This window comes from Halichoeres trimaculatus, unplaced genomic scaffold (assembly GCF_033239565.1).
Source record: "Halichoeres trimaculatus isolate MK-OKI-2021-1 unplaced genomic scaffold, fHalTri1.1 fHalTri1_scaffold_3, whole genome shotgun sequence".
Lineage (NCBI taxonomy): Eukaryota > Metazoa > Chordata > Actinopteri > Labriformes > Labridae > Halichoeres > Halichoeres trimaculatus.
This window is the reverse complement of record NW_027437181.1, coordinates 19,268,156-19,293,307: the sequence shown is the minus strand read 5'-3', so window position 1 is coordinate 19,293,307 and position 25,152 is coordinate 19,268,156. Positions and strand designations below refer to the sequence as shown.

Genomic DNA, 25,152 nt, shown 5'->3' with positions numbered 1-25,152 from the left:
TTGTGAGAGAAAAATGCAAATTATTTTTTGAAAGAGTGATTATAAGGAAAACACTATAATCTTAATAACTTTGGACAGTGGTGTTCATGTTGGTAGCTGCGATTAAATCATCCTGCATGATTAGTAATTCAAAGGGTAATTTTTAATGCTGGTATGAAATATGTATATGGATAGCCATAAGCACCTTCCTCTCTCCTCACACCTTCTTCATCAAGCTGAGACAGCACTGGTCAAAAAAAGTAAGAACTTCTGCACAGGAGGAGAAGGATGTTCACCTTCATTAAAGCAGGAGGTGTATTTATGCAGCAGCTGAATGTATGGGGATGCAGCAAAGAGGAAGGCAGGGAAACGGGAAGGTGAAGAGAGCAGAAAGAGAAATAGTTAATACACTGGCAGAGTTAGAGAGGATGTGATTTGACTTGTTTAACATAAGAGTATGGGAAAGGTTGGATTGAAAGTTGAGGGCTACATTGGGTGATGAGGAAGAGTGGGAGACGAATTGTTTCACAGAGAGGGTAATCCCCTGAAACTGGGCTAGATAAATACTTCTTTTTACAGCTCTCCATCATTATATTTGCTTTGTGGATAGAGGGGAAGAAAATTATTCAGCATCAATACCATTTGTTTTTTAAACACAAGGATTTATTTTATCTAAAATATCAAATACTTTACACAGACTTGAACTGAGTAAAATCAATGGTGTTTTTTAGGATAGAAATGGAACAGAATATTACGTGTTTGTATGTAGTGAGGAAATTTGTAGTATCACAGACTGTGCTGGACTTGGTTTATCAGCTTGACCTTAAATGTTCGTACTGTAAAGGTTTAAGTGTGTAGGAGTATTTTGACATATTTTGTGGAGTACCAATTAAAGGTGACGTTCACGTTACAGTTCAACATTTGATTAGTGGTTGCACACTGCTTTTACACTGTCTATGTATGAATAGTGCATATTACTGTATTTTCCTATTATTATACTTAAAATGTGCTAGCTCATGGCTCACAAACTGAATTTTAGTAGTCACACTTTAGGATGTATGAGGTTTGGGTTTTTTCTATTATTTCAAAATATTTACACCTTATGCAAAAGTGTTGATTCAACTATTTTGTTCAGAAATGATTAAGTATATACTGTAGACTTGTACAAACTGTATGTAGCTTGGGACATTAACACGTTTTGATTTGCAGATTTTATCAAGTAGTAACTTGACTATGGGATTTTTTTTGCACTTTTTTCTACTGAGTATTGGTTTCTCCTCTTTTAAAGTAGATCTAACTTTTGGCTGGGATAAAAAATAAAAACAGTCCCAAACTATTTCCAAATGTGCTCCAGTTTGCCCACATGCTCATTCAGGTGTGTTGTGTAAAGCAGGAGCAGATGTTGTGCTATGCTGTGCAGATGCTTCAGCCTGTATAATAAAGATGATGATTAGCATCCCCTAGACCCAGCACAGTGGCATTGCAGTTTGTTCCTTTTTTATTGTGCTCTGTAATTTGCTGTGAGTTGCTCATCCAGGAACAGACAAACCAAATGTTATGTTTGCTGCACTACAGTGGAAAAATAGCTGAATTTGATATTAGCTTTGGATCAAGTTGAAAATGCGTGCTTGTGGTTAGTTACAACCAAATTATTCAAGTTTCAGTGATTGTTACTCCAAACTGTGAGACATTCAGTGCAGTGGTGCAGTGTTATTGCTTTTAAACCATAAGTAGTGTGAAGAATCAAGAGACAGAGCGTTGAAAATGTTTACATATTCATATCACGTCCTTTGAGTGCTTGTCATCCCTCAAATTGTAATTCCTTTTGTCTTTGAAGATAATAGGCCATAAATTGTCCTTGTTTGTGAGCCAACTCCCTGAAAGCTCAGTGTTTATGGGTTTTACCACGAGGTGTCTAATGGCTGAGCAGCAGTGTTGTGTCTCTGAACGTCTCTGAACGTCCTGTAAAGGTGAATGCTGTGTCATCCTGTTGTTCAGCAGCCTGAAGATTAATAACACCTCTGCTAATTAATATTCCCTCTCCATTTCTTTATCTCAGATTTTCCCTTCTTGCAATCTTGTCATGAGGCTGCGTAACAGTGTCCCTACAACGTTACGTGTTTTGTCCTATAAATGCAAATTTAGATTGTAATAGGAATACGAATATGACCAGGGAGTAATGGGAAATGATTTCATATGTAGCTTCAATATCTTTAGTTCAAGGTTTCAGTTTTCTCCTCTTTTAAAATGAATGCATAATAATTACCTGAGAAATATAAGATGAACACTTTCTGCCCTTTATTGCTCTGGGCTCTGACACCGGCTGCAGATTAAAAACCTGGATAGATATAGGAAAAAGGGAAAGACAATATTCAGGTATTGTTAGCATATCATTCAAAGAGAATGGATTTAAGCACTTGGGGAGTAGAATCATCTCCATATTAATGGCCAGCTTGCGAAGGGAATACAGGTCAGGATTTTCTACACTGCAAGAAGAAGAAGGGCTTCAGGAGCCCTCTGCAGTGTGAAGGTGAAAGGTTTTAAGGAGTTAAGGATCAGGGGGCACATTTCTTAGAAAATGCACCACAGACAATCTTTGTATATCACTGTGCAGAGGATGTGTGTTCAGCTTAAGTTTAAAATGATTGTAAGACTGTGGTTGTTCTGGGCGAAGTGACAGTAAAGTTATGCAGCCTGCTGGCGTGGACCTATTGGATGATAGGTTATGTATTTTTTTTTTTACAACCAGAGGCCTGAAGCTGCCACAGCCAGACAGGAACTGTGGTAATGAGGGGGCAGAGGCTGCAAAGATGATGAGGACCCCATGTCAGTCAATCAGTCAGTCAGTCAGTCAGTCAGTGGGAGGGGAATTCCCCAAACCAGGAATCTTAACCCCCGTCTCCCACTTCCTTTATTTTTCTACTGTAACTCACATTTTAAAAAAGGCATGACATTCTTCAAGGACGAAACGGATAAATGGCGGCTGTGATTGCACTCCTGGTAGATTTCAATGGCAGATGACCCGTCATGGTTAATTCAGTCTGTGCTGTGTCAGTCACTCTGTCCAGCCACCATCTTTTTTCCCCCTTTTAAAAGCACAACAAGGCTGTGATTGCTCCAGAGACCAGCGCAGTATGCTGACAGCCCCCCTTTGCTGCTTCAATAATACAGTCCAGCTAGACGAGGTGAGACAAGGTGCCAAAGTCCAATTCACTTACGGGACTCGACAGCACAAAAGCCTCTGGTTTACGGAAAAGGGGCATGAATTAATAATCACCTAATTGACTCTTAGGTTTTTTTTTTTCTCCGCTCTTGCTTGGCCTTTTGTGCTTTCAAACAAAAGTCCACATTATATATGTTTCAGAGGTTTGGTGTGGGTGGGAGGGGTCTGTGTGAAATGACCAGGCAGAAGAGACGGGGTTGACAGCAGCCAGACTCCTAACAGACATTCAGGTCATTGAGAGGGGGGCCGAGCTTTGTTATCCTAACTAGCCACAGAAGTATAGAGTAGCTTTGGATCCTTTCTCACAGCTTTGTGATTTAGTTGGTCTGTATTTGTATTGGCCTGTACAGCTTTAGACCTGTGACTTTTGTAGTTGTGCTATTACCTCAAAGCCTTTATGAGTTACAATACAGCCACACAAGGCCTCCTCATGAGACTGTAAATTCAGTAGTGACATGGCCGTGGCTGCAGTGATATAAGCTGAGGGTATTTTTTTTTCTTATCACTTACCAGTTAAATTGACCAGACTGGACAATGTCAAGGTAAAATTGAACCTCACTGATAGTTGTTATCAACTCTTTTTGACCTCCATAGCATATTTAGCTTTATTGGGTGTCTTTCTTGGCAAGAAATTCTTCCTAACAGTCGTACACCTTGCTCCATTTAGATCTCAATGTTTTGGTCATTGGTTCCGATTGCACATCTGTGTGTTTCACATGTGCTTGGACAGCAGTGTCCAATCTACCTTATTGGACTCTACACAGAGACAAAAGCTCCAAATCTGTTAACTCTATTTCATTTCAAGCTTTTCAGTGTTTCGGTCACTTTTTCATCACATTTGACAAGAGCAAACTGGATACAGTGCTTTGAGGTTAGTCATGGTGTAGAGTTCCCAAGAGAAGGCGATTGATCAGATTTATGGAGTCCTAATTGGCCATGACGGGAGAGAAGCTGCGTGTGAGTAGGCCTCCATATGCCCCCCCTCCTCCCCCTTTTTTTTAATAGCCTCCCTCAAACACACAAACATATCACACCATGGGATAGAAAGCTGCCTTTGGTGGTCCCTCCACAGCCACTCGTTTCACCTCTCTGGTACTTACTGAGCAAATGTGAAAGTGGAATATACTTCTAATCAATTATGTTTATCCTCTTAATCAAGAGGCTGAGAGGATACTCGTGTGCCTAATCCATGCTTACTGTGCTTTCTAACCGTGGCACATGCCCTTCACTATCTGCTCTAATTAACACTAAAGTGTGGTTTTCCTCCTCTTAAAACTCTCAGTATTAGCTATGATTATGATTTAGACTTACAGAACTTTTCAGATGTTGTGTTTGTTTGCAAGACAGTTGTTAAAAATTCTGTGAGATGTTAGAATTGTTTACAGATTCTTATTGGTTTGGGCCTTTTTATATGTTTTTTCCCACCCCTTTTCAATCAGATTTGTTCCACTGAGATCAGAAATTTATTTTAACATATATAAAGTTTCAACAGAAAAAAACGTACATAGTAGGTATTGGACCATAAAACTGATTTGATGAACATTAAAACATTCAACATTAAACATTAAAACACAGTCTAAACTCAAACTAACGCACCAACATTGTTCAAAAACTGAAGTCAGCTTCATTTTAAAGTTTTAGATCGATCTGTGGATTGTCTATGCAGTGAGTCCACCAGTAAACTTGGTACTTTTTTTTCTCCTCATGATATTACTGTGGCTAAAAGAGCTGTTGGTTGTAGTTTGATGCCAAATAATAATTTTATTACTAAGTTGCTGATATAGAGACTAACAGCCAAGGCACAGAGATCACTGTGCTTGTTTTCCTGAAGAGATGAGTTCAGGGGAAGTCAGAGTGGAATCAAGTGAAGCTAAGGAGGAGGTGGAGGTGGAGGAGGAAGTGGTGAGGACAGGACCATGACTGAGAGGTTAATGTCAGGGAATGGGAGGTTCCTTTTGTTTAACATTCCCTTTGTTTATTGGTGGATGTGTTTAATAGGATTGACTGTGACTGGACCCTAATAGGGCCTCCCTGGCTGATCCTAGTGTCTCTGAGAGATCTCGCAGGCTGCTCCGTCCAAAGCCAGGTCCCCCACTGGGTAATCAGCTCAACTGCCCTCTTCCTGATTGGAGCTGACATTTTAATGTCTGGAACAGGAGCGTGGTCAGCCCCGCTTAACCTGACCCTACCGCCAAACCACACACCCCCTTTCCGATGCCCTCTGTTCCCAATTTGCCCTTCCAGGACTGTACAAATCAGGCCAAATTTAACTCTTCATGGGTTTGTTAGGGCTCTGCAAGACACCTCTTTAAGTTTCAAAGTGAACTCTTTGCACTGGTGACAAAGCGTGGTGCTGCTGCAGATCCCCCATGCTGGCTACATGTGGGTTGAGCTTCTCAGTGAGCCTGAGCTTAACTGAGTGCGCAGCTGTGATGCCTCTCTGTGTGCAGCCTCTGGTTCCTCCTTTGCTTTGTAAAGTGAAACAGTTTTTAAGTGGTTTGGAGGGGCTCTTCTGTGAGCTGTTGCTCTGTAGACATAAAGAGAAGCTATGATTTTCACTTTTGGTATTGGTGACTATTGTATTTCTGGCTTTTTTAGTTTTAAATGGTAAGTTTATTAATGATTTAGATCCTGAGCTAGTGAAACACTTGAAGTTATCACAGTCAGCCAGACAACAATGATTGTCCCCTGTAGTTATATTTCCTTTCTGTAACAAAATAAACATTGAAAATACAAAAATGTTGTATGTTGCTGTATGGTTGTTTGACACCATTAAGTTTTCAGGTCAGGATATTTTTTTGTACATTCCCCTAATTTTAGAAACTAGTATGCAGCAGTAGAGAAGAAGATGAGCTGAAAAAGTGTGTGGTACGATTTTAGGGGGTGGCATGAGTTGGATAACAACACCTTCTTCTCCCAGTTTCTATTAAATAGAGTTACACCACATTTGAAAGCCCTCCATCCACACTGTTATTGATTGACCTGCTGAATCTTCACCTTGTTTGACATGTCTGCTCTTTTTCTCTCTATCCCTCTGTTTCATGTGTGTGTGTGTGTTCAGCGGTGACCGGCCACCTAGAACGGCACCAGTCAGATTCCCCGATCCCCTCCAAAAGGCCCTCATCAAGGTCTGAGACCTCTGAGAGCCCGCTTTCCTCAAAGCGTCCTAGGACAGCTGAGAAGAGTGCTGGAGAGCAGGTGAGACACAGTTTTGGTACTATTGATGTCCTCAGATGCTCATAAAACACTCTCTCTTTGAATTAGAGGAGTCTTGCTTAAGGTTATCTTATCCTCAATTACCAGACCCTCATTATGAGCTTGAAACTTGTATCAATTAAAATAAGAAATGTAAAAAATACATCTAATATATTTTAGTAATTTGGTTAGTTAGTTATCTCAGTGACCTTTTAAAATATGCAGGCTCCCTTTTTCTACTGAAAATTATTTTAACATTTCTGCTTCAGTTGCACTGCTAATTGTATGTAAGGTGGAAAATCAATATAGTATTTGACAGATGAGAGCACTTTGAAGTGGGTGCCAAGAATCTGAGGTACTCAGTATTACACAGTGGTCTGTGATAAGAGGGATGAGGGAGAGGGGGCCTAAATCTTTCCCCTAATCCACTGCTCCTCTCCAAGCACGGCCACTTTCCTTACCACACCCATATCACTCCGTTAACCCTTCACCCCTTTGTTCTTTTTTTTCTCTTCCTGTCTCTCTGTCACTCAGATGTACCAGTGCCCCTACTGCAAGTTCACCAACACGGATCTGAACCGTCTCAGAATGCACGTGATGACGCAGCACTCTGTCCAGCCCATGTTGCGATGCCCACTATGCCAGGACATGCTCAATAACAAGATCCACCTGCAGTTTCACCTTACACACCTCCACAGTGTGGCTCCTGACTGTGTGGATAAGCTCATTGCCTCGGTAAGTCCTGTTTCCTGTGACTGAATGCTAAGTGGCAGGGAGGGTTAAATGGTGAACTTCCCTTTCATTACCAGTTAACATATTCAGGCCCACACCTGATGTTTTTTTTTGTTTGTTTTTTACTCTGTTGAATCAGCACCATCCCATCTGAACTTTAGCTTTGTAGCACTATTCACACAGAACACATCTCAGTTTAAGTTTGATTCACTCTATCATATCACATATCTTGAATGCACTCCTCTCCTTTGAGTCATGTTTATGTGAAAGGTGGGAAAAATCTCAGTCTAATCAGCCCTTCGTAGGCCCAAATTGTACTCTGTTACTCATGAAAACACTGCACACTGCACACTGTGGGTAAGGTCAAGGACCAGAGTGAGGGTCCAGCAATGCTAAGAGGACGAGTCACTCACTTTTAATTGAACCCTCACACAGAAGTGACTGCCTGGCTGCAAGGAAAAGTGATATTTCTGTCTCTCCTGCATTAAAATGGTTAGATGAAATCCTTTATCAACCACAAAAAGGTGTGTTACTTGTGGAATGACTGCAGGCAGTCCCGCTGGTGGATTAGAACTGAGCTGGCCTTTTAAGGTGCATATTTTCCTCTCTTTATCATCGTTTTGGTGTGGGCATCATCAAGAGAGCCCTCTCTTACTTTCTTCTAGTCATGAGGGGAGGGAATCTCATAATCTGTTTTCTATCTTTTTAAACTCCCTGTTTATTTATTAACACCTGGATATTCTCCACTACTTAAAGTCTTTAATCTTGAATATGTTAGAATGATTTTGACACTGACAAATTAAACACATCGCTGCTTTTATTCACTACCCAACAGGATAAAAATGTCCTACATACATGGACCATTTTAAATAAAAGAAACACTTAAAAAAGTTGGCCATGGTGTTCAGGTCTAAAGCAAATGAGATGCATAAATTTGTTTGTTGCCCGAGTCATGTGATCTTTTATAAGACCCATTTATTTTAGCTGCAGGACATTTGTGCCCCCTCCTCTACCTGCAGAGAATACTCTCTTTGCCGCCTTTAATGCTTATCAAGGGGAAATAAAATTTTATTCGTCCTGTTTTCTTATAAATCACTGAGCAAATCTTTGTTCTGTTCATTTCTGTGAAACTAAATAGCTTGCCGGACAATCACCGAGTAAAACATTGCTCTGTCTGCTGCAAAGCCATCTTCATCCCCCATCTAGAAAGTAAATGGCAAGCACATTAGTATGGTAGACAGCAATATTTATTTCTTTTATAGAGGTAGTAATGTACTGAACCACTACAAGAGGACGGTGATAGAACAGAGGCAATATAACACACATTAAAGCTAGTACCTTTTTATAACTGGTGAATGCAGACGGAGCGGTACTTCATCTTTTTCACATGTCTGAAGAGAGAAGCCTAATTAATTCTGAAATAGGTGACTTTTATTTCTTGCCAAGCATGCATAATGATGCATTCACTCTCCCACCCTTCATCCCTTCATCCACCCATCCTCTCTGCTTTCTGTCCTCCCTCTTTTTTCCTAACACCACATCTTTCATGTCCCTCTCTCTCATATACAGTACACATATACACAGTATATATGTAATATACAGACACTCCTCCAGTCCTCACTCCACGTCTCATTTTCTCTCCCTGTAAGATAGGGGTAATGAAAATGATTGTGCTTCATTAATTCTGAGTCCAGCTGGATGATGGCCATTTTGAACTATGTTTGCCAATTAGGCCGTCCAAATTAAAAGTGACCTTGGGATACTCTGCTTTTTCCACTTATCCTCTAATGAAGCAGTTGTCTAGAAACATTCCACTTTGTAATGTAAATTATTACTTTTTTGTTTTGTTTCTCATTTTAATTTTTAAGAGATAGTAAGGTAATAAAAACAACGGTGGAAATGGAAGGTTATTGTCTGCTTCGATTGTGACCACTAGCCACATAGGGTTGTGCTAGGTGAAGAAAAGTGTTAATGTTCCATGTTAAGCATTTTCCCAGAGAAGTAATCACAACGCATATGACAGATAAGATACATTAACCAAAGCATCACAACACAGATATGACACCATAGCCTCCTTCTTTTGTTCCAGTTTCATTCAACATCAATCAGAGTTCACTTCAGTAGTTTTCATGTAAATTTTGAATATTCTCCGCCTCCTACATTTGAAAACTGTATTTGATTTCACTTAATGATCCCCCCAAAAAAATCATCCTTTTTCCTCCAAAGACTACTTTAGGTTTGTATATGAGTCTTATATCCAGACCGTACCAAAACTGAGTTTCATCAAAAAACTTCAAAGAGGATTGTTTTGCTGGGATGGTGTAAATTCAACTACAACATGTAGATCAAACCTGATTACTGTTTGAGAAGTTAATTGGACAAAGTTAAAAAAAACAATAGGGCTTCATCTTCTGACCTCACCCAGTCACAGCTCATGATTATTATTAAATACAGAACTGTTAATGATAGTTTCTGGTGAATTATCATGTTTCAAAGGTATGAAGAATTTATGAGAGGGAGAAATGGGAAAAGTTTTTGGAGGACAACAGAAACAGTTCTTTATTTATTACAGTCACAGCAATAAATGTGGTGTTTTTTATTACAGCACATAATTAAGTTCAGTATTTATTCTTAAATGTGTAATGTATTATACATATAGTTCAGTTACTGTTTCTCCAATCACAAGGTTTATATTTTTTCACTCTAAATAACAGATTTTAGCAGAGTTTGATAGTACCCGAAATGATGTCCAAGATCCTAATTGGCTGAAACAGAACTCAAACAGGCACACACTGAAGCACAGGACTTTGAAAACTTACTGCGAATGAAAGTCCAGATGTCAGTCGGTTTCTCTCTCTGATAATTAAAACTGATGTGCAAAATTATATTACTATTAAACAAGATGATCCACACTAAAAAATGTTGTGCTGTGTGTTTCCAGGTATCACCAAATGAAGCGCTGCCAGCAAGCATGTTTATACCTGTACCGAGTCCAGACCGAGAGTCCCAAAGCACCCCACATGCTACGGCCAACTCTAACTCTGAGGATGCTAAGAAGCAAGCCGGTCAGTATTCAACTCATCGTTCTTGTTTCAGAAGAGGTTACTACTGTAGTAATTAGTATAGTTTTACCTAAAGGTTCTATCTGTAATAAACACATAATTATGTGTTATCATCAATTATAAGTAATTAGTACAATCAACACATAGTTATCATTTTATAGCTACATATGCAAACCCTGGTGTAGAATTTTAAGTCAAAAGCTGTTATCAAGCAGAATTGAAATAAAGAATCAGTCGGGTAGTGTTTTCATTACAAGCCATGCCGGTAATGGTTTCATTTCATTTTCAAAGACTTAGTAATATGGTACAATGCACCTTTTCATCCTAACAAGACTCAACAAGACAATATGAATAATGGCTAGTAATTACAGATCTTGTCATTCACCCTGCTACTTTTTTCCCCAACACAATGAGCGACTTAATGTCTCTTACAGGATTTCTGTTGAAAATTTAACTACAGTTTCATTTAGCAGATGCTATTGTCCAAAGCAGTGTACAACACAAGCAAGAATTTAGACAGAAGGAGAACCTTGGTGCAACAAAGTGCTACAAGTTACTTGGCTGTGGGTGCTGCCATGAAGTGCAAGATTTTTTTCCCCCAATGAAGAATATAACTAACTAAGAAGCTATAACTAACCACAATTAACCGCTGCAACAGTATAGTTCAACAATCAACAACATTCACTGATCTGTGCTAAATATTCACTAAGAGCTGGGTTGGAGACCTTCTGACTCATTCAACCCCTGAGAACAAAGAGGAGAAGGGTCAGCTTAAGTGCTCTAGTGTTCCCTAAACAGATGAGTCTTCAGACATCTCTTAAAAGTAGAAAGGAACTCTGCAGATCATATAGAGTTAGGTAATTAATTCCACCATTTGGGCACAGAAGAGGAAAGAAGTCTGGCTAGAGATATAGAAAAGTTGTTTATGTTGTAATCTAATGAAATCCCCCACTGCTGTGGCTTTTTTGTCTCACAGATGCATCAGAGGCTGACCCAGAGAAAGGGGTGTCACTACCTACAGAAATGCCTGAAGCTCGAAAGTCACCTCTGGAAGATCAACAGTCAGAGAGGGACGATGCTACAGGATTCCTGTGCTGGAAGAAAGGCTGTAATCAAGTGTTTAAATCCTCCAACTCTCTTCAGATGCACTTCAATGAAGTCCACAACAAAAGGCCCCAGTTGCCTGTTTCAGATCGCCATGTGTACAAGTACCGCTGTAACCAGTGCAGCCTGGCCTTCAAGACAGTAGAGAAGCTCCAGCTCCATTCACAGTACCATGTGATTAGGGCAGCCACCATGTGTTGCCTCTGTCAGCGAAGCTTCAGGACGCTACAGGCCTTAAAGAAACATCTAGAAACCAGCCACCTGGAGCTGAGTGAAGCTGATATCCAGCAGCTTTATGGAGGATTACTGATGAATGGTGACATCATGGTCATGGGTGACCCCACTCTTGGTGAGGAACATGGAGGTCTGCTTGAAGATGACAAAGAGGGAGATGAAAGTGACCCAGAGGAAAAACAAAGCCCAACAGGCAGCGACTCTGGCTCTCTTCAAGAGGATTCTGGATCTGAGCCCAAACGCGCACTGCCATTCAGAAAAGGCCCCAACTTTACCATGGAAAAGTTTTTGGATCCATCTCGTCCTTTCAAGTGCACAGTGTGTAAGGAGTCTTTCACACAGAAGAATATTCTTCTGGTTCACTACAACTCTGTCTCCCACCTGCACAAGGTGAAGAGGGCTCTTCAGGAGTCTACGACTGGCCAGCCTGAGCCCACTAGCAGCCCTGACAATAAGCCATTCAAGTGCAGCACATGCAACGTGGCATATAGCCAGAGCTCTACCCTGGAGATTCACATGCGCTCTGTTCTACACCAGACCAAAGCAAGAGCAGCCAAACTTGAAGCAGCAGGAGGGATTACTAGCTCTGCCAGTGCTACTGGTATAAGTAGTGGGGGGTCCAGTATCAGCACTTCTACACCTAGTCCAAGCCCAGCTAGTAACTCAACTACAAGCTCAACCAACCACAGCTCATCTGGGCCTCAAACAGCTCAGAGTGCCCATGGAGGGAATCATATGGGCCAGAGTCATAACATTGAAAGCCTTGGAAATAGCTGCCATTCCTCACCATCAGAGAATGACTTAAAAAAATCTAAGTATGACATGCTGTCTGCTCGGGGGCAACAACAGCTTCAACAACAGCAATTGGCTCAAGCTCAAGCCCAAGCTCAAGCCCAGCTTCAGCAGGAGCTCCAACAACAGGCTGCTCTGTTACAATCCCAGCTATTCAACCCAGCACTTCTGCAGCACTTCCCAATGACAACCGATGCACTTCTTCCCCTGCAACAGCAGCAGTTGCTTTTTCCTTTCTACATCCCAGGAGCAGAATTTCAGCTAAACCCAGAGATCAACATTAGTAATTCAGCACTTGGCCCTGCAGGATCCTCAACCTCCTCACTGCTTGAGGATCTAAAAAACTCAGCCCAGCAGGCCCAACAGAGTTGTTTGCAGCAGCAGTTGATGCACCACCACCTTCAGCAGCAACATCAGCAACAACAACAGCAACAACAGCAGCAGCAACAACAACAACAGCAGCAGGCTCAGGGGCAAATGGCATTGCTTCAACAGAGTGCATCTCTCCTCCAGCATGCTGAAAAAAAGCAAAGACCTCTTTCCTCTCAGCATGAGAAAGAACGAGAAATACAAAGAGAAAGGGATACCACTGAAAAGACTGAAGATTATGCTAACAGAGAGTCTACAGACAGCAAGTTGAAAGAAAAGAAGGACATACAGCATATTTCAATAAACATGAACCATGATACAGGCTTGCCTCCGCCAAGGATTGCTTCAGATGCTCGGGGGAATGCAACCAAAGCCTTGCTGGAAAATTTTGGGTTTGAGTTAGTAATTCAGTACAATGAAAACAAACAGAAAGCTCAGAAAAAGACAGCTGGACCTGCTGGATCAAGTGGCCCAGGTGGGATAACAAGAGTGGTGGACCCTATTGAGGGATTAGAGAAACTAGAATGTGAAGCCTGTGGCAAGCTGTTTTCAAACATACTGATTCTTAAGAGTCACCAGGAGCATATCCACCAGGCTTTCTTCCCTTTCCGATCCCTCGAGAGGTTTGCCAAGGAATACAGAGAGCATTATGATAAACTCTATCCACTGAGACCCCCTACACCAGAGGCTGCTCCCGCTCCTCCACCACCCCCTCCTCCTCCACCACCCCCTCCTCCACCCCAAAGAGCTCCCACACCAAACATCCCTGTTTCTGCTCCATCACTTACACCTCCGACTGTACCTACCCCACAGCCACAAGTCCCCATGGCACAGATTCCGATGCCAATGGATTTGCCTCTGTTCTCCCCCCTCATGATGCAGCCCATGTCTCTCCAATCCTTGCCTACTCAGCTGACTCCCCAGTTGCCATCTGTTGAGCCAAGCCTGGCCTCAGACCTGGCCCAGCTCTACCAACAGCAGCTTACACCAGCCATGCTACAGCAGCAGCAGAACAAGAGACCACGGACACGCATTACAGATGACCAGCTAAGGGTCCTGCGGCAGTACTTCGACATTAACAACTCACCAAATGAGGAACAGATCAAGGAGATGGCAGACAAATCAGGGCTCCCACAAAAAGTCATAAAGCACTGGTTCAGAAACACCCTTTTTAAAGAGCGACAGCGCAACAAGGATTCACCTTACAATTTCAACAATCCACCAACCACAACACTGGAAGACACAAAAATAGACTCTAAACCTCCTTCACCTGAGCCTCATAAACAAGAGTATTACGGAAGTAAAAGATCCTCCAGGACTAGATTTACTGACTATCAGCTGAGGGTGCTTCAAGACTTCTTTGATGCCAATGCGTATCCTAAAGATGATGAATTTGAACAACTCTCCAACCTTCTGAGTCTCCCCACTCGTGTCATTGTTGTGTGGTTTCAGAATGCTCGCCAGAAGGCAAGGAAGAATTATGAAAACCAAGGAGATGGAGGAAAAGAGGGTGAAAGGCGAGAACTGTCAAATGATCGCTATATCCGAACCTCAAATCTGAACTACCAGTGCAAGAAATGCAGCCTGGTTTTCCAGCGTATATTTGACTTAATAAAACACCAAAAGAAGCTGTGTTACAAAGATGAAGACGAGGATGGACAGTACGACAGCCAAAATGAGGATTCACTGGATATCTCCAATGAATGTTACACGCCCTCTGGGTCTTCCTGTCACACCCCAATGCCCTCCTCTTCAAGTCTCTGCCCACTTCCACCTTCCACTTCAGCATTCTCACACCTCCCATCCACCGAGAGAGAGGAAGCATCACCAGCAACCACCTCGAACCTCTACGACGAGAAGCCCAAGCAGGTACCAGAGATGTCTGCGGACCAACGAGAAAACCAAACCTCTATTAAGCAGGAAATTATACATCAACCCCAGTCTGAGTCTCAACATCACAGACCCCAAAGAGAAGAGAAGATTTCCAAGTCCAATAAGCATACATCATCTTCCTTCTCACAGCAACAACAGCAGTGTGGTCCCTCAGCGTCCCAGACAAGCCAGGCTACATCACAGAGCTCTCATTTAGGCCTCAATGCACACCTGACCTCTGCCACACAACAACTGGCACAACAACTGATCCCCTACCAGTGTGAGCAGTGCAAAATTGGCTTCCCCTCATTTGAACACTGGCAGGAACACCAGCAATTACACTTTCTTTCTGTGCAAAACCAATTCATCCACCCTCAATTCTTGGACCGTCCAATTGACATGTCTTTCATGCTTTTTGATCCCAGCAACCCTCTCCTGGCTAGTCAACTACTCTCTGGGGCAATGCCACAGATTCCAAGCAGCTCTGCCACCTCTCCGTCCACCCCTACCTCCACCATGAACTCCCTGAAGAGGAAGTTAGAGGAGAAAGCTGGCACAAGTCCAGGGGAGAACGACAGCACAAATAGTGGAGAAGAGCCACAGAGAGACAAACGACTTCGAACCACCATTACACCTGAGCAGCTCGAGATCCTTTACCAGAAGTATTTATTAGATTCAAACCCTACACGCAAAATGCTTGACCACATTGCTCATGAGGTGGGATTAAAAAAGAGAGTAGTGCAGGTGTGGTTCCAAAATACCAGAGCTAGGGAGAGGAAAGGCCAGTTTAGAGCTGTTGGGCCCGCTCAAGCTCATCGTAGGTGCCCTTTTTGCAGAGCTCTTTTTAAGGCCAAAACTGCCCTCGAGGCACACATTCGCTCTCGTCACTGGCATGAAGCAAAACGGGCAGGATACAACTTAGCTCTTGCTGGTATGTTACCAGACCATGAGGGCATGCAAATAAAAATGGATGCTATTGAGACATCAGGTTATCCCCAAATGCCTCCATCAAACAGTGATGGGCAAAGCTCCTCCATGTCACCAGTGAACAAAAGCATGGACTTGTCTCCCAGAGCCCTCTTAAGCCCTTCCTCTATTAAAGTCGAGGGAATGGAAGACTTTGAGAGTGCAACTATGTCTTCTGTAAACCTGAGCTTTGATCAAAGCAAAATGGACAATGACGACTGTTCTTCTGTGAATACAGCCATCACTGACACAACAACAGGTGATGAGGCTAACGCTGACAATGACAGTGCTGATGCAAAGCACAGCCAGAATAGCGGTGATTACCTGTCTAAGTCTGTGGGCTCTGTCCCTCTTCTTGAAAATGATGACCAGATGTCTTCAGGGCTGGTGAGCCCTGCAACAAGCTATTATGCTAAGGACTATGACAATGAAAATATGATTGACCACAGTGAAACGTCGAGCCTGGCTGACCCCTGTTCACCAAGTCCTGGAGCCTCAGGTAGCAGGAGCATTGACAGCGGGGATAGACCTGGCCAGAAGCGCTTCCGAACCCAAATGACTAACCTCCAGCTAAAAGTGTTGAAATCCTGTTTTAACGACTATCGGACTCCTACTATGCTGGAATGTGAGGTACTTGGCAATGACATTGGCCTTCCAAAGAGAGTTGTTCAGGTTTGGTTTCAAAATGCACGTGCCAAGGAGAAAAAGGCAAAGCTCAACATGGCCAAGCACTTTGGAATTAATCAGACATCCTACGAGGGGCCGAAAACTGAATGCACTCTTTGTAGTGTCAAGTACAGTGCTCGTCTCTCTGTTCGTGATCACATTTTCTCCCAGCAACACATCTCTAAGGTGAAGGATACCATTGGCAGCCAGATTGATAAAGAAAAGGAGTACTTTGACCCAGCCACGGTACGGCAACTTATGGCCCAGCAAGAGATGGACCGCATCAAAAAGGCCAATGAAGTTTTAGGACTGGCACAGCAGCAGGCCATGCAGCAGCAAGGGATGTTTGATAACCCTGCAATGCAGGCTTTGAATCTCCAGTCTGCCTATTCAAATCTGCAAGGCATCCCACCTGTCCTTTTGCCGGGGGTTGGCAGCCCCTCTCTTTCCAGCTTTAACTCATCTAATTCAGGTACATCATTATTTAGCAGTGATTCACTAATATGTGGTTAGAGTTTGAGTTGCAGAGTTGCTAGCTAACCAGAGTAGCCACATACTGTGCTGCTTTGTCAAATCCACTGATAAGAGAACCTTAGAATACAAATACTTTCTTTATCAATTGAAACTATTCAATCGAGTCTTCTTATTTACACTTGCACACATACTGTAAAAGGTGGAACATAAAGTACTGCTTATCACCTTTTGCACTTTCTATAGCTTTTACTTTCCATTATCTGTGCAAATATAGAATAAGCTTTACTGCCAAAATGGAAACAAATGGCCCTTCGGTCTTACTTTGATAATGTGAAGATTACATGAGCTTACCACAATGCACACAACAATATGTCATTGTACCCTCTGTCTGTTTTTATATAATAAGCTATTTATGTTTTGTTTTAGTAAAATCATCCTGTAACACTATTTGTATGTCTGCATTCCCCTATTTATGCCTCTATTCTTGTTTTTGTCTGAATTATTTCCAGCTTTAACTCCTCCAAAACCTTCAAACCTCCTGAACATGCCAGGTGCCAGTGTTCCCTCACCCAGCCTTCCCACATCTGGACAGCCCAACAAGCCTCCCTCCTCATCGTCTCTTGCCGCATCCAGCCCAGCCCAGACCAACACGTCGGCTTCCCACTCAAGCCCCACCTCCATGTCAAACTCCACTCCCTCAACAACCCAGTCAGCCTCCCGGCCTGAGCCGCCCAAAGAACGTGATTCCGAGAGGGTAAAAGATAAGGAGAGGCCCAAGGAAAAGACAGAGAAACCCCAAACCCCATTGTCAACTGGAAGCACCCCAGCCCCTTCCACTTCTGCTGCCAGCGCCAAGAAAGAGAAGCCAGACACAGCTGTACCTGCCACCTCTATGCCCACACCTGGCATGGAGTATGTGGTAGACCCTGCCCAGCTTCAGGCCCTGCAGGCTGCTTTGGCATCGGATCCAACAGCTCTCCTCACAAACCAGTTCCTGCCCTACTTCATGCCTGGATTTTCCCCATATTACACCCCACAGATCCCTGGGGCTCTCCAGGGGGGCTACCTGCAACCAATGTATGGTATGGAAAGTCTCTTCCCTTACAACCCAGCATTGTCACAAGCACTGATGGGCCTGTCTCCCGGGTCCCTGCTGCAGCATTACCAGCAATATCAGCAGAGTTTGCAGGAGGCACTTCAGCAACAGCAGCGGCAGCTTCAGCAGATCCAGCAGCCCAAGGCGAGCCAAACTCCAGTTCCCCCACAGACCTTGGGGGATCGCAAAGAATCTGCCAAAGATCCAGTGAAAACAGAGGAGCAAAAGGGCAATCCCCACAGTGAAACCCCAACTTCCTCTTCCTCTTCCTCCTCCTCCTCCTCTCATAATAAAGTTCCCTCTGAGCAGAACGAGATGGATGGCAAAGCCGTGGACCCTCATCTAGACCAGTATATCGTCCCCAAGGTGCAGTATAAACTGGCATGCCGCAAGTGTCAGGCAATTTTCACCAAGGAAGAAGCAGCTGTTACCCACCTTAAGTCTAACTGTTTTTTTGGTCAGTCTGTGGCAAACCTGCAAGAGATGTTGCTGTGTGTCCCCGGTGGCGTAGGTGCAGGGGCTGGAAGTCAATACGACTGCCTGGCTTGTGACACCACGTTGGATGGGGAAAAAGCACTCAGTCAACACCTGGAATCGGCATTGCACAAACACAGAACAATCATGCGATCAGCCAGAAATGCCAAAGAGCACGCTACTAGTTTATTACCTCACTCTTCAGCCTGCTTCCCCAATCCTAACACCGCATCTACCTCGCAGTCTGCCACTCATCCCATCAGCAGCCCCCCTCCCCCGCCAACAACATCAGCCACCATGCCATCCTCTGCTGTCTCCTCTTCCCTATGTTCCTCCTCGACTACCCCACTCAACACCACAGCTGCCGGCAAACCATGGCCCCAGGCCCCTTTTTCCAGAGCTTTAGCTGGGAAGCCCAATGCCAGTCCCTCCTCTTCTTCCTCCTCGTTTCCTCCAATGTCCTCACCTTCAACGGTTACCTCAAGTTCATTGAGCACCTCAGGAGTTCAGACCTCGATACCAACAGACGTCTTTACCGACGAGTCTGACTCTGACAGCAGTCAGAAGTCAGCAGACAGGCTGGGCAGGACGGCGGAGGAGCCGCAGCAGCCTGGCTTTGTCAAAGACAGTAGTAGTTGTAGTAGTAATCTTGCTAGTGTAGGAACAGACTCCATCAGATTGTAAAAGAGCTTTCAGTGATGGACAATATTTAAAAAACACAAAAAAGACAAAAAAAATCACAAATGGAAAAAACATAAAAAGCAGCAATGTTAAAAATACATTAAAAGTATACATACCAATTTCAGAAAAGATGTGTAAAGACTAACTGCAATTCCAAAGCTTGTAACCAAAAATTTAAATGTTAGTGGATTGTTTTCCCATATCAACATGCTGGTTTTCTTTGTTTTCTTTTTTAATTTGTATGTTTGTTTTTGTTTTTATTTTACTCAACTGAAATACATGCATACTAATATATGAGAATGGAAAAGATCGCTGCAGTTCTGTTTTGGGTAATAATGGTTGAGGAGTGCTGTACTGTATGGAAATGGACTGCCTCAAAGTTGACAAATGGCCCAAGAACCCTTTTGAAGATACATGAGTCAACAAGCTGTCCCTTTGTTTTATAGTAGTTTTTACTTAATAGCACAGTCACAAAAAGCCAGTATGTACTGTATGGGAGAATAGTCTATCAGTTTTCTTGCTATTTAAGCATTCAGATACCAATGGCTTGCAAAAGAATAAGAATAATGTAATGTCTATTTTATTCTCAGGTCAACAGCTCACAGATGTTTTTTCTGTTACAGAATCCATGTTTGACATCTTTTGTTTCAAACAGAAGATGAGCATTTTTGTTCTGAACTTGATTTAATGACGTTTTTTTTTTTAAGTTGAGTGACATTCAATATGGCATTGTTTCTGGGCATTCAAAAATGAAAAATGAGTTGCTGATTTTCACATTAGAATTTTTTTTAAAGGGGAAAGAGGAGGGGTCACAATCCCATTATACCCAGACAAAGGAGAGCATTGCAGGCATAATGATGGGCGATAAAAAGAGTTTTGATTAAAAAAAACAACCCTCTGTATTTATGATAGATATGAACATTTTTGGTGTTAAGTAGATTGTTGCATTGGAAATGAATTTAAACAGTATGGTAGGTTGAAAAAAAACTTTGTGTACATTTAGCTTTTGTATCGTCCAACTTTAAGACGCTTCATTTGATGTTGTCTTGGTCATTCCGATAGACTAGATTATGGACAGGTAATTTATCTCAACTTTATTTCTCTTATTCTTAACTTCTTGGGAAATGTTCACCCAAAACGCCCCTCCTGACAAGGCAGGATCTTACTTCAGAATTATTTAAATTGTATGGTTTGGGTGGTTACATGCAAACCAGACCAAAAAAAGGATCCTGGGTGAAATATTGAAAGTTTATTTTATTTAATTTTGCATTACCTTTGTGCACTTATCACTGTCTGACTCCTATTTCTCACTCTTCTTGTTCCTCTCTTCGCACTTATTTTTCTCTGCTCTCCTGTGTTTGTAGATATGTACACTACAAAGCAGGTGTTTTGTTCTTCATGTAGTGTGGCTACAGTCTTTATTTTCATTTTGACATTTTTGTTGTCATAAATGAAAATGAAAAAAGAATACTAATAATAATTCTCACGCTTTAAGACAAAAAGAAAATCCAAAGACTAAACACTTTCACCATTGGTGCATAAATATGAGAAAAGAGGCTTCTTTATACTTGAGAATTTGTTGCTGTTTTTAGAGGAAAGAAAACAAAGTTTTAGAAGATAAAGGAGTACGCATCAGAGTTGCCGTTTTTGCTTCCTTGCAAGCAAACAGGTGGCTTTTTTACGTAAATACCAAAAACCAAAAAGGGCCCTTGTCCTTGCATTGTGGAGTAGCACCGTTACAGAGCCATTGCAGTTTGTAAGATAGAGGTTATAAATCTTTGTTTGACTTTTTCTTTTGTCACATTCAAATGTCCATTTTTTTAATAAAATGTATAAGGTCTGGTCTTCAAGGACATACGTTTTGCTGCTAATGTAGAATTTCGAAAGAAAAAAAAAGAGTACCTAGATGCATGCTCATTTTGCTTTTGGCTAAGCTTTAACTAAAACAAACAATAAACCAATTTCTTGCCTCTGCAACACCTTTTTTTTCTTGTTGCAAAAACGGAACTTTGAAGACTGTGAATATATGTTCCAAAGGACATTTTGCCGATTTTCTTTTTGAACAGACCAATGTTTAAAGCCAATGATCTATAACGTTTGTAAAGACCAGTGCATTCCAAATAACACAACAGATTTTTCTTAAGCAAGGACTGATCCAATTTCATTTGAGTTGCTTTGAATTGTCACAATCTATTTTTTCCTAAGTTTTAAAGTGACTGTAAACTGTTGTGTACATTTTTGCATCATTGGTTGCTGAACAAAGTGACCTCCATATGTCATTTTGTGCTGGCATGGAACATTGCTGAGAATCCCTCCATCCAGTCAAGGTTGTTGCTCACTTGTTAAGCAAGTAATAGTGGTTACCAAAAAATGTATATAATACATCTGGTACTGATGCGTCCCATAGGTTTACTGACATTAATGCCAGTCTACATAAAACTAGTCTCAGAGGGAAATGATGGCTGTTTTTTTTGCTAAGGTGTTGTTTCCCTTGTCCTGGGAAATCCACAGGTGACTTGTCCCATGTGTCTGCAGGGTGCCACTTTCACGCTTAGACTACAGGTTTTCAAAGGGACATCTTCATTCCAAAGCATTATTTCTGGAAAAAGAAGGAGGTTTTTTGAAGATGTCCCTTGATTTCAGATAGCTAGGATGCTTTCATGTCCAAAGAAGTCTCCCACTTCATTTTAGTGCTATGGTAATGGATGTGCATAGGTACCCCCACTCTCTCACTGAGGATCCTGTCAACTAAAAGTTTTATTTTTTAAACAAAAACTGAAACATATTTAAATTTGTGAACTACTTTTTGGCCACTAATGTATAGCCAATATATTCACCCTAATGAATACACAGCACAATCTCATGTGTGTGTTTAAAATGCTTTGTCTTGCAGAGCAGTGTGATCTGGTGTTAATACTACAGCATGCTGTCAAAAGTCAGGAGATTTGGTCTGCAAGCTCGCTTTAAAGTCTCTAAAGTTCCCTGAAATACTGTTAACACGTACCTTCTTTATTTGGAAAAATCTTAGTTGTACAGTTTTTCTCAAAAAAGTTTGCTTTATTTTAATTTCCAGAAAATGTCAGACATGTATTGTTATTTTCTTATAAGTATTTGTATTTTAGTTTTTGTATATTATTTTTTATCCTAAATTAACACTAGCTTTAATTTGAATTGCTGAAATTGAGAAACGTAAAACAAAAAGTATGACCTGGCCACTTTATGGTGTGATGATGTTCTTTATAGTCATTGTTTCAATGATACTGTTAGCTCTTTAATTTCCCAAGTGTAATCTTTTGGGCTCTTTTGTGGAAGACAAGGTGAAAGTCTCTACATCAGATTCAGCCAGCATGAACCGTGTGAGTTTGTATGTATGTAAGTGTGTTTGTGTGTGGATGTGTGTTTCATAAGAGCCAGCATCAATTCAATTTCATTCTTGTTTGCCTTTTTTTATATATATGTTACACACCGAAACAAACTGAACCACAAAGCTGGAATATGAATAAGATAAATTAAGAAAATCAAACTTTAACGATCATGATGGGAAATGATGAAACCGAAGCACTGAGCAGTTTTTACTTTGATTGAATATATGAATGTGGCCAAAGCTTTATGCAGTTGAAACAAAAAGAAAAAAAAATTACAAGTGGTGCCCCAGATAACTGTATATTTTATTGTGGCACAAATGTTAATGGTGGATGAATGGATCCACTGACTTACATTGGGATACTTGATTTTAATGGACATTTACAAAGAGAGTTAAAGACAAGGTTTTGCTGTAGAGGTCATTTTTCTTCCCACTGTGAAAACGAACGTGTTCCTGTATACAGATATATATATTTAAAACGAGACATCAACTTTTTTTGTTTTTTGAGATGAAGAAGGAATGAAAAAAAATGGACTCTGGGAAGCTTTGGAGGTCTTGTTAGGAGGACATGAGAGGCTGTGGGCAAACCAAAACTGGGCATGGGAGCCTAAGGCAGGCTCGGAAAACAGCTTTAAAAACCACCTCCTTATTTGATTACTGACAACTCTGTAATGGGAATGGACTCTGGAACCAATGGACATGTGTGACACAGAGAGAAAACTGAACTTAAGTGGCTCCAGCTGCCTCTTTCTCCTTTCTGTCTGTCTCTTTCTTTCTCCAGCTCTGCCTCTGCTTCTGCTCTTTGATGGACTTTTTCCAAACTTCAGGACAGGATGGACAGAGATGCTTGCTTCATTTCTCCCAATTCATGTTGCTTACCCGTTTCATTTCCTCATGCTTGTCTCTGGTTGACAAGTAAAAGCTCTCCAGTCAAATGGCGGCTCGCCCCTCTCTCTGTTGATTACATAATCTAGAAAAATGAGAGATGAACAACAGAGAGAGGGGATGGGTTCTTGAAGCTGTCATTCTTAAAGGGGCAGTTACACTAAAAAAGCGTATTAACCAAAATTAACAACCAAACTAACAACCAAACAACCATTTGCTCCAACTTTCAAAGATGAACTGTTACTTGGAGCTCTGTGTTCCTTTTGTGACTTCTGGTGCCACAATGTTTTTTTATGCTTTTTGTTTTTCTTTTTGTTTCCTTGAAATACTCCTCCTTTGAGCCTCATAAGCATGGCTCTGTGGCTCCAGGCAGCCCATCCGAGGGTAGAAAAAAACAGCCTTGCAATGTACAAAAAAGAGCAAGTTAAACCAAAAATGTTGTTCTTGATGTCTTTTCTATACTGTAGTCTTGTTAGCTTTTTTGTTACTGTAATTATATGATGAAGATTTCCAAACTGTACCAAATTACATGGAAACTAACATACATACAACCACATGGAACTTCAGACTTTTAAAGAAACTTTTGTCACAAAACCTTGTTGTCCTAGTTAAGTTGATTGTAGATGGTAATTGAATATACTCCTTTGAAAATATTTCATCAAGTATGTTTCTTGCTCATTGTGATACATTAAAAAAGTATGAGCATACGTTGCACTGCTGTGGAGTCTTGTTTGACTGTTGTTGGTTTTGATCAGCTGCTGTCACTGCATTATAATTTTTTTTTATCATTAATTTTAGTCAGAGAATTGACAAAACAATCAGCTGCTGTTTCCAGTTTACTGACAAAAAAGTTTCATTTCTTTCAAGGCAAAACAAAAATGATCTGAAAGATTTAAAAACTTTATTTCTGGTATATTCATACATATTATCACCTGTGTTTTTTTTTTAAAGCTTATCTTTTTCTACTTGGCCATATCAAACACAAATGTGTTGTAAACCTTCAACAAGATTTTAATTTATTTTGTTTTAAGAGAGTATTTCAAAAGTCTCTCTTTTTTTGCAAATATAAGGAATCAACATATCTTTGACATAGGACATAGAGTTTGTATGTCAGAGTTTTTACGTATTATATGAAGCATGACAGAGAAAGCTGAATAAAACCTCTGTTTGTTACGTTAATAATCACATTTGATCTAAAAATTCAGTACCAACTCTTTTATTTAGAGCCTGCATTCCCTTTCAGTTTATACATTCAAGACCTCTCAAGAAGAAGAAGAAAAAAAGCATATAAATTGCACGGTAAGCAGAGGGTGGTTCGGGGGGCCTGACAGTTTGGATCTTTCCCAATCAAAGCAAAGCTGCTCCAGATCTGCATCTTTGAGAGAGAAAAATACTTTCTTGTATATATTTCAAAATCTTAACAGTAATACAGGCATTAATCTGTAAGACTGTTGAGCTCTCTACCATATTATGCTCAATTTATTCCAAGAAACAGTAAGATATCATGAAGATATCATACCTTTAAGTCCTTTGTATTAAAATGATAATATCTTAAGACAGTTTTAATTAATGTTTGGACTGAGTTAGTCAGATCCTGCTAACCCTGAAATACTATCAGCTTATGAGATATCTTTTGACTGCTGGTAGGGGATTCAGTGTGCCTTATTCTAATTGATTAAGCAACAACTGTGAACTTCTTCCTAATTAAAGGTGGCTGTGTGCAACTAAACTAATTGGAGGCTCTGACAGTAAAGTCTGGAGATTTAAACGTACAATGAGACCTATTGTTGGGAGAGGAAATTCATTAAAATACTTTATTCTTGAATTATTTCTGTTAAGGTGAATCAAAACTGCAAACTGCAACTAACCTTGAGTGTTTTACCTCAACTGAAACTTTGCTCATTAAAGTGCAAGGGGCTACTTTTCAGTGAAGCAGGAGTATGGCAAACTTAACTATATTCATGTCATATGGGAGTTTTGCATT

The 25,152-nt window shown here is 41.2% G+C and overlaps 1 protein-coding gene across 4 annotated transcripts in view; it reads left to right on the top strand.

Annotated features, from left to right (window-relative positions):
* The window catches only part of zfhx3b (zinc finger homeobox 3b), a 333,079-nt gene extending 309,247 nt beyond the window's left edge, over window positions 1-23,832 (top strand). For all 4 annotated transcript variants that reach the window (XM_074666024.1, XM_074666027.1, XM_074666028.1 and 1 more), the window contains 5 exons: window positions 6,264-6,400; window positions 6,932-7,132; window positions 10,071-10,194; window positions 11,168-16,666; window positions 17,178-23,832. In XM_074666024.1, the coding sequence (XP_074522125.1) occupies window positions 6,264-6,400; window positions 6,932-7,132; window positions 10,071-10,194; window positions 11,168-16,666; window positions 17,178-18,922 (7,706 nt within the window). In that variant the 3' untranslated portion in view covers window positions 18,923-23,832. The remainder of the gene's footprint in view (window positions 1-6,263; window positions 6,401-6,931; window positions 7,133-10,070; window positions 10,195-11,167; window positions 16,667-17,177) is intronic.
* Window positions 23,833-25,152: the final 1,320 nt, after the last annotated feature.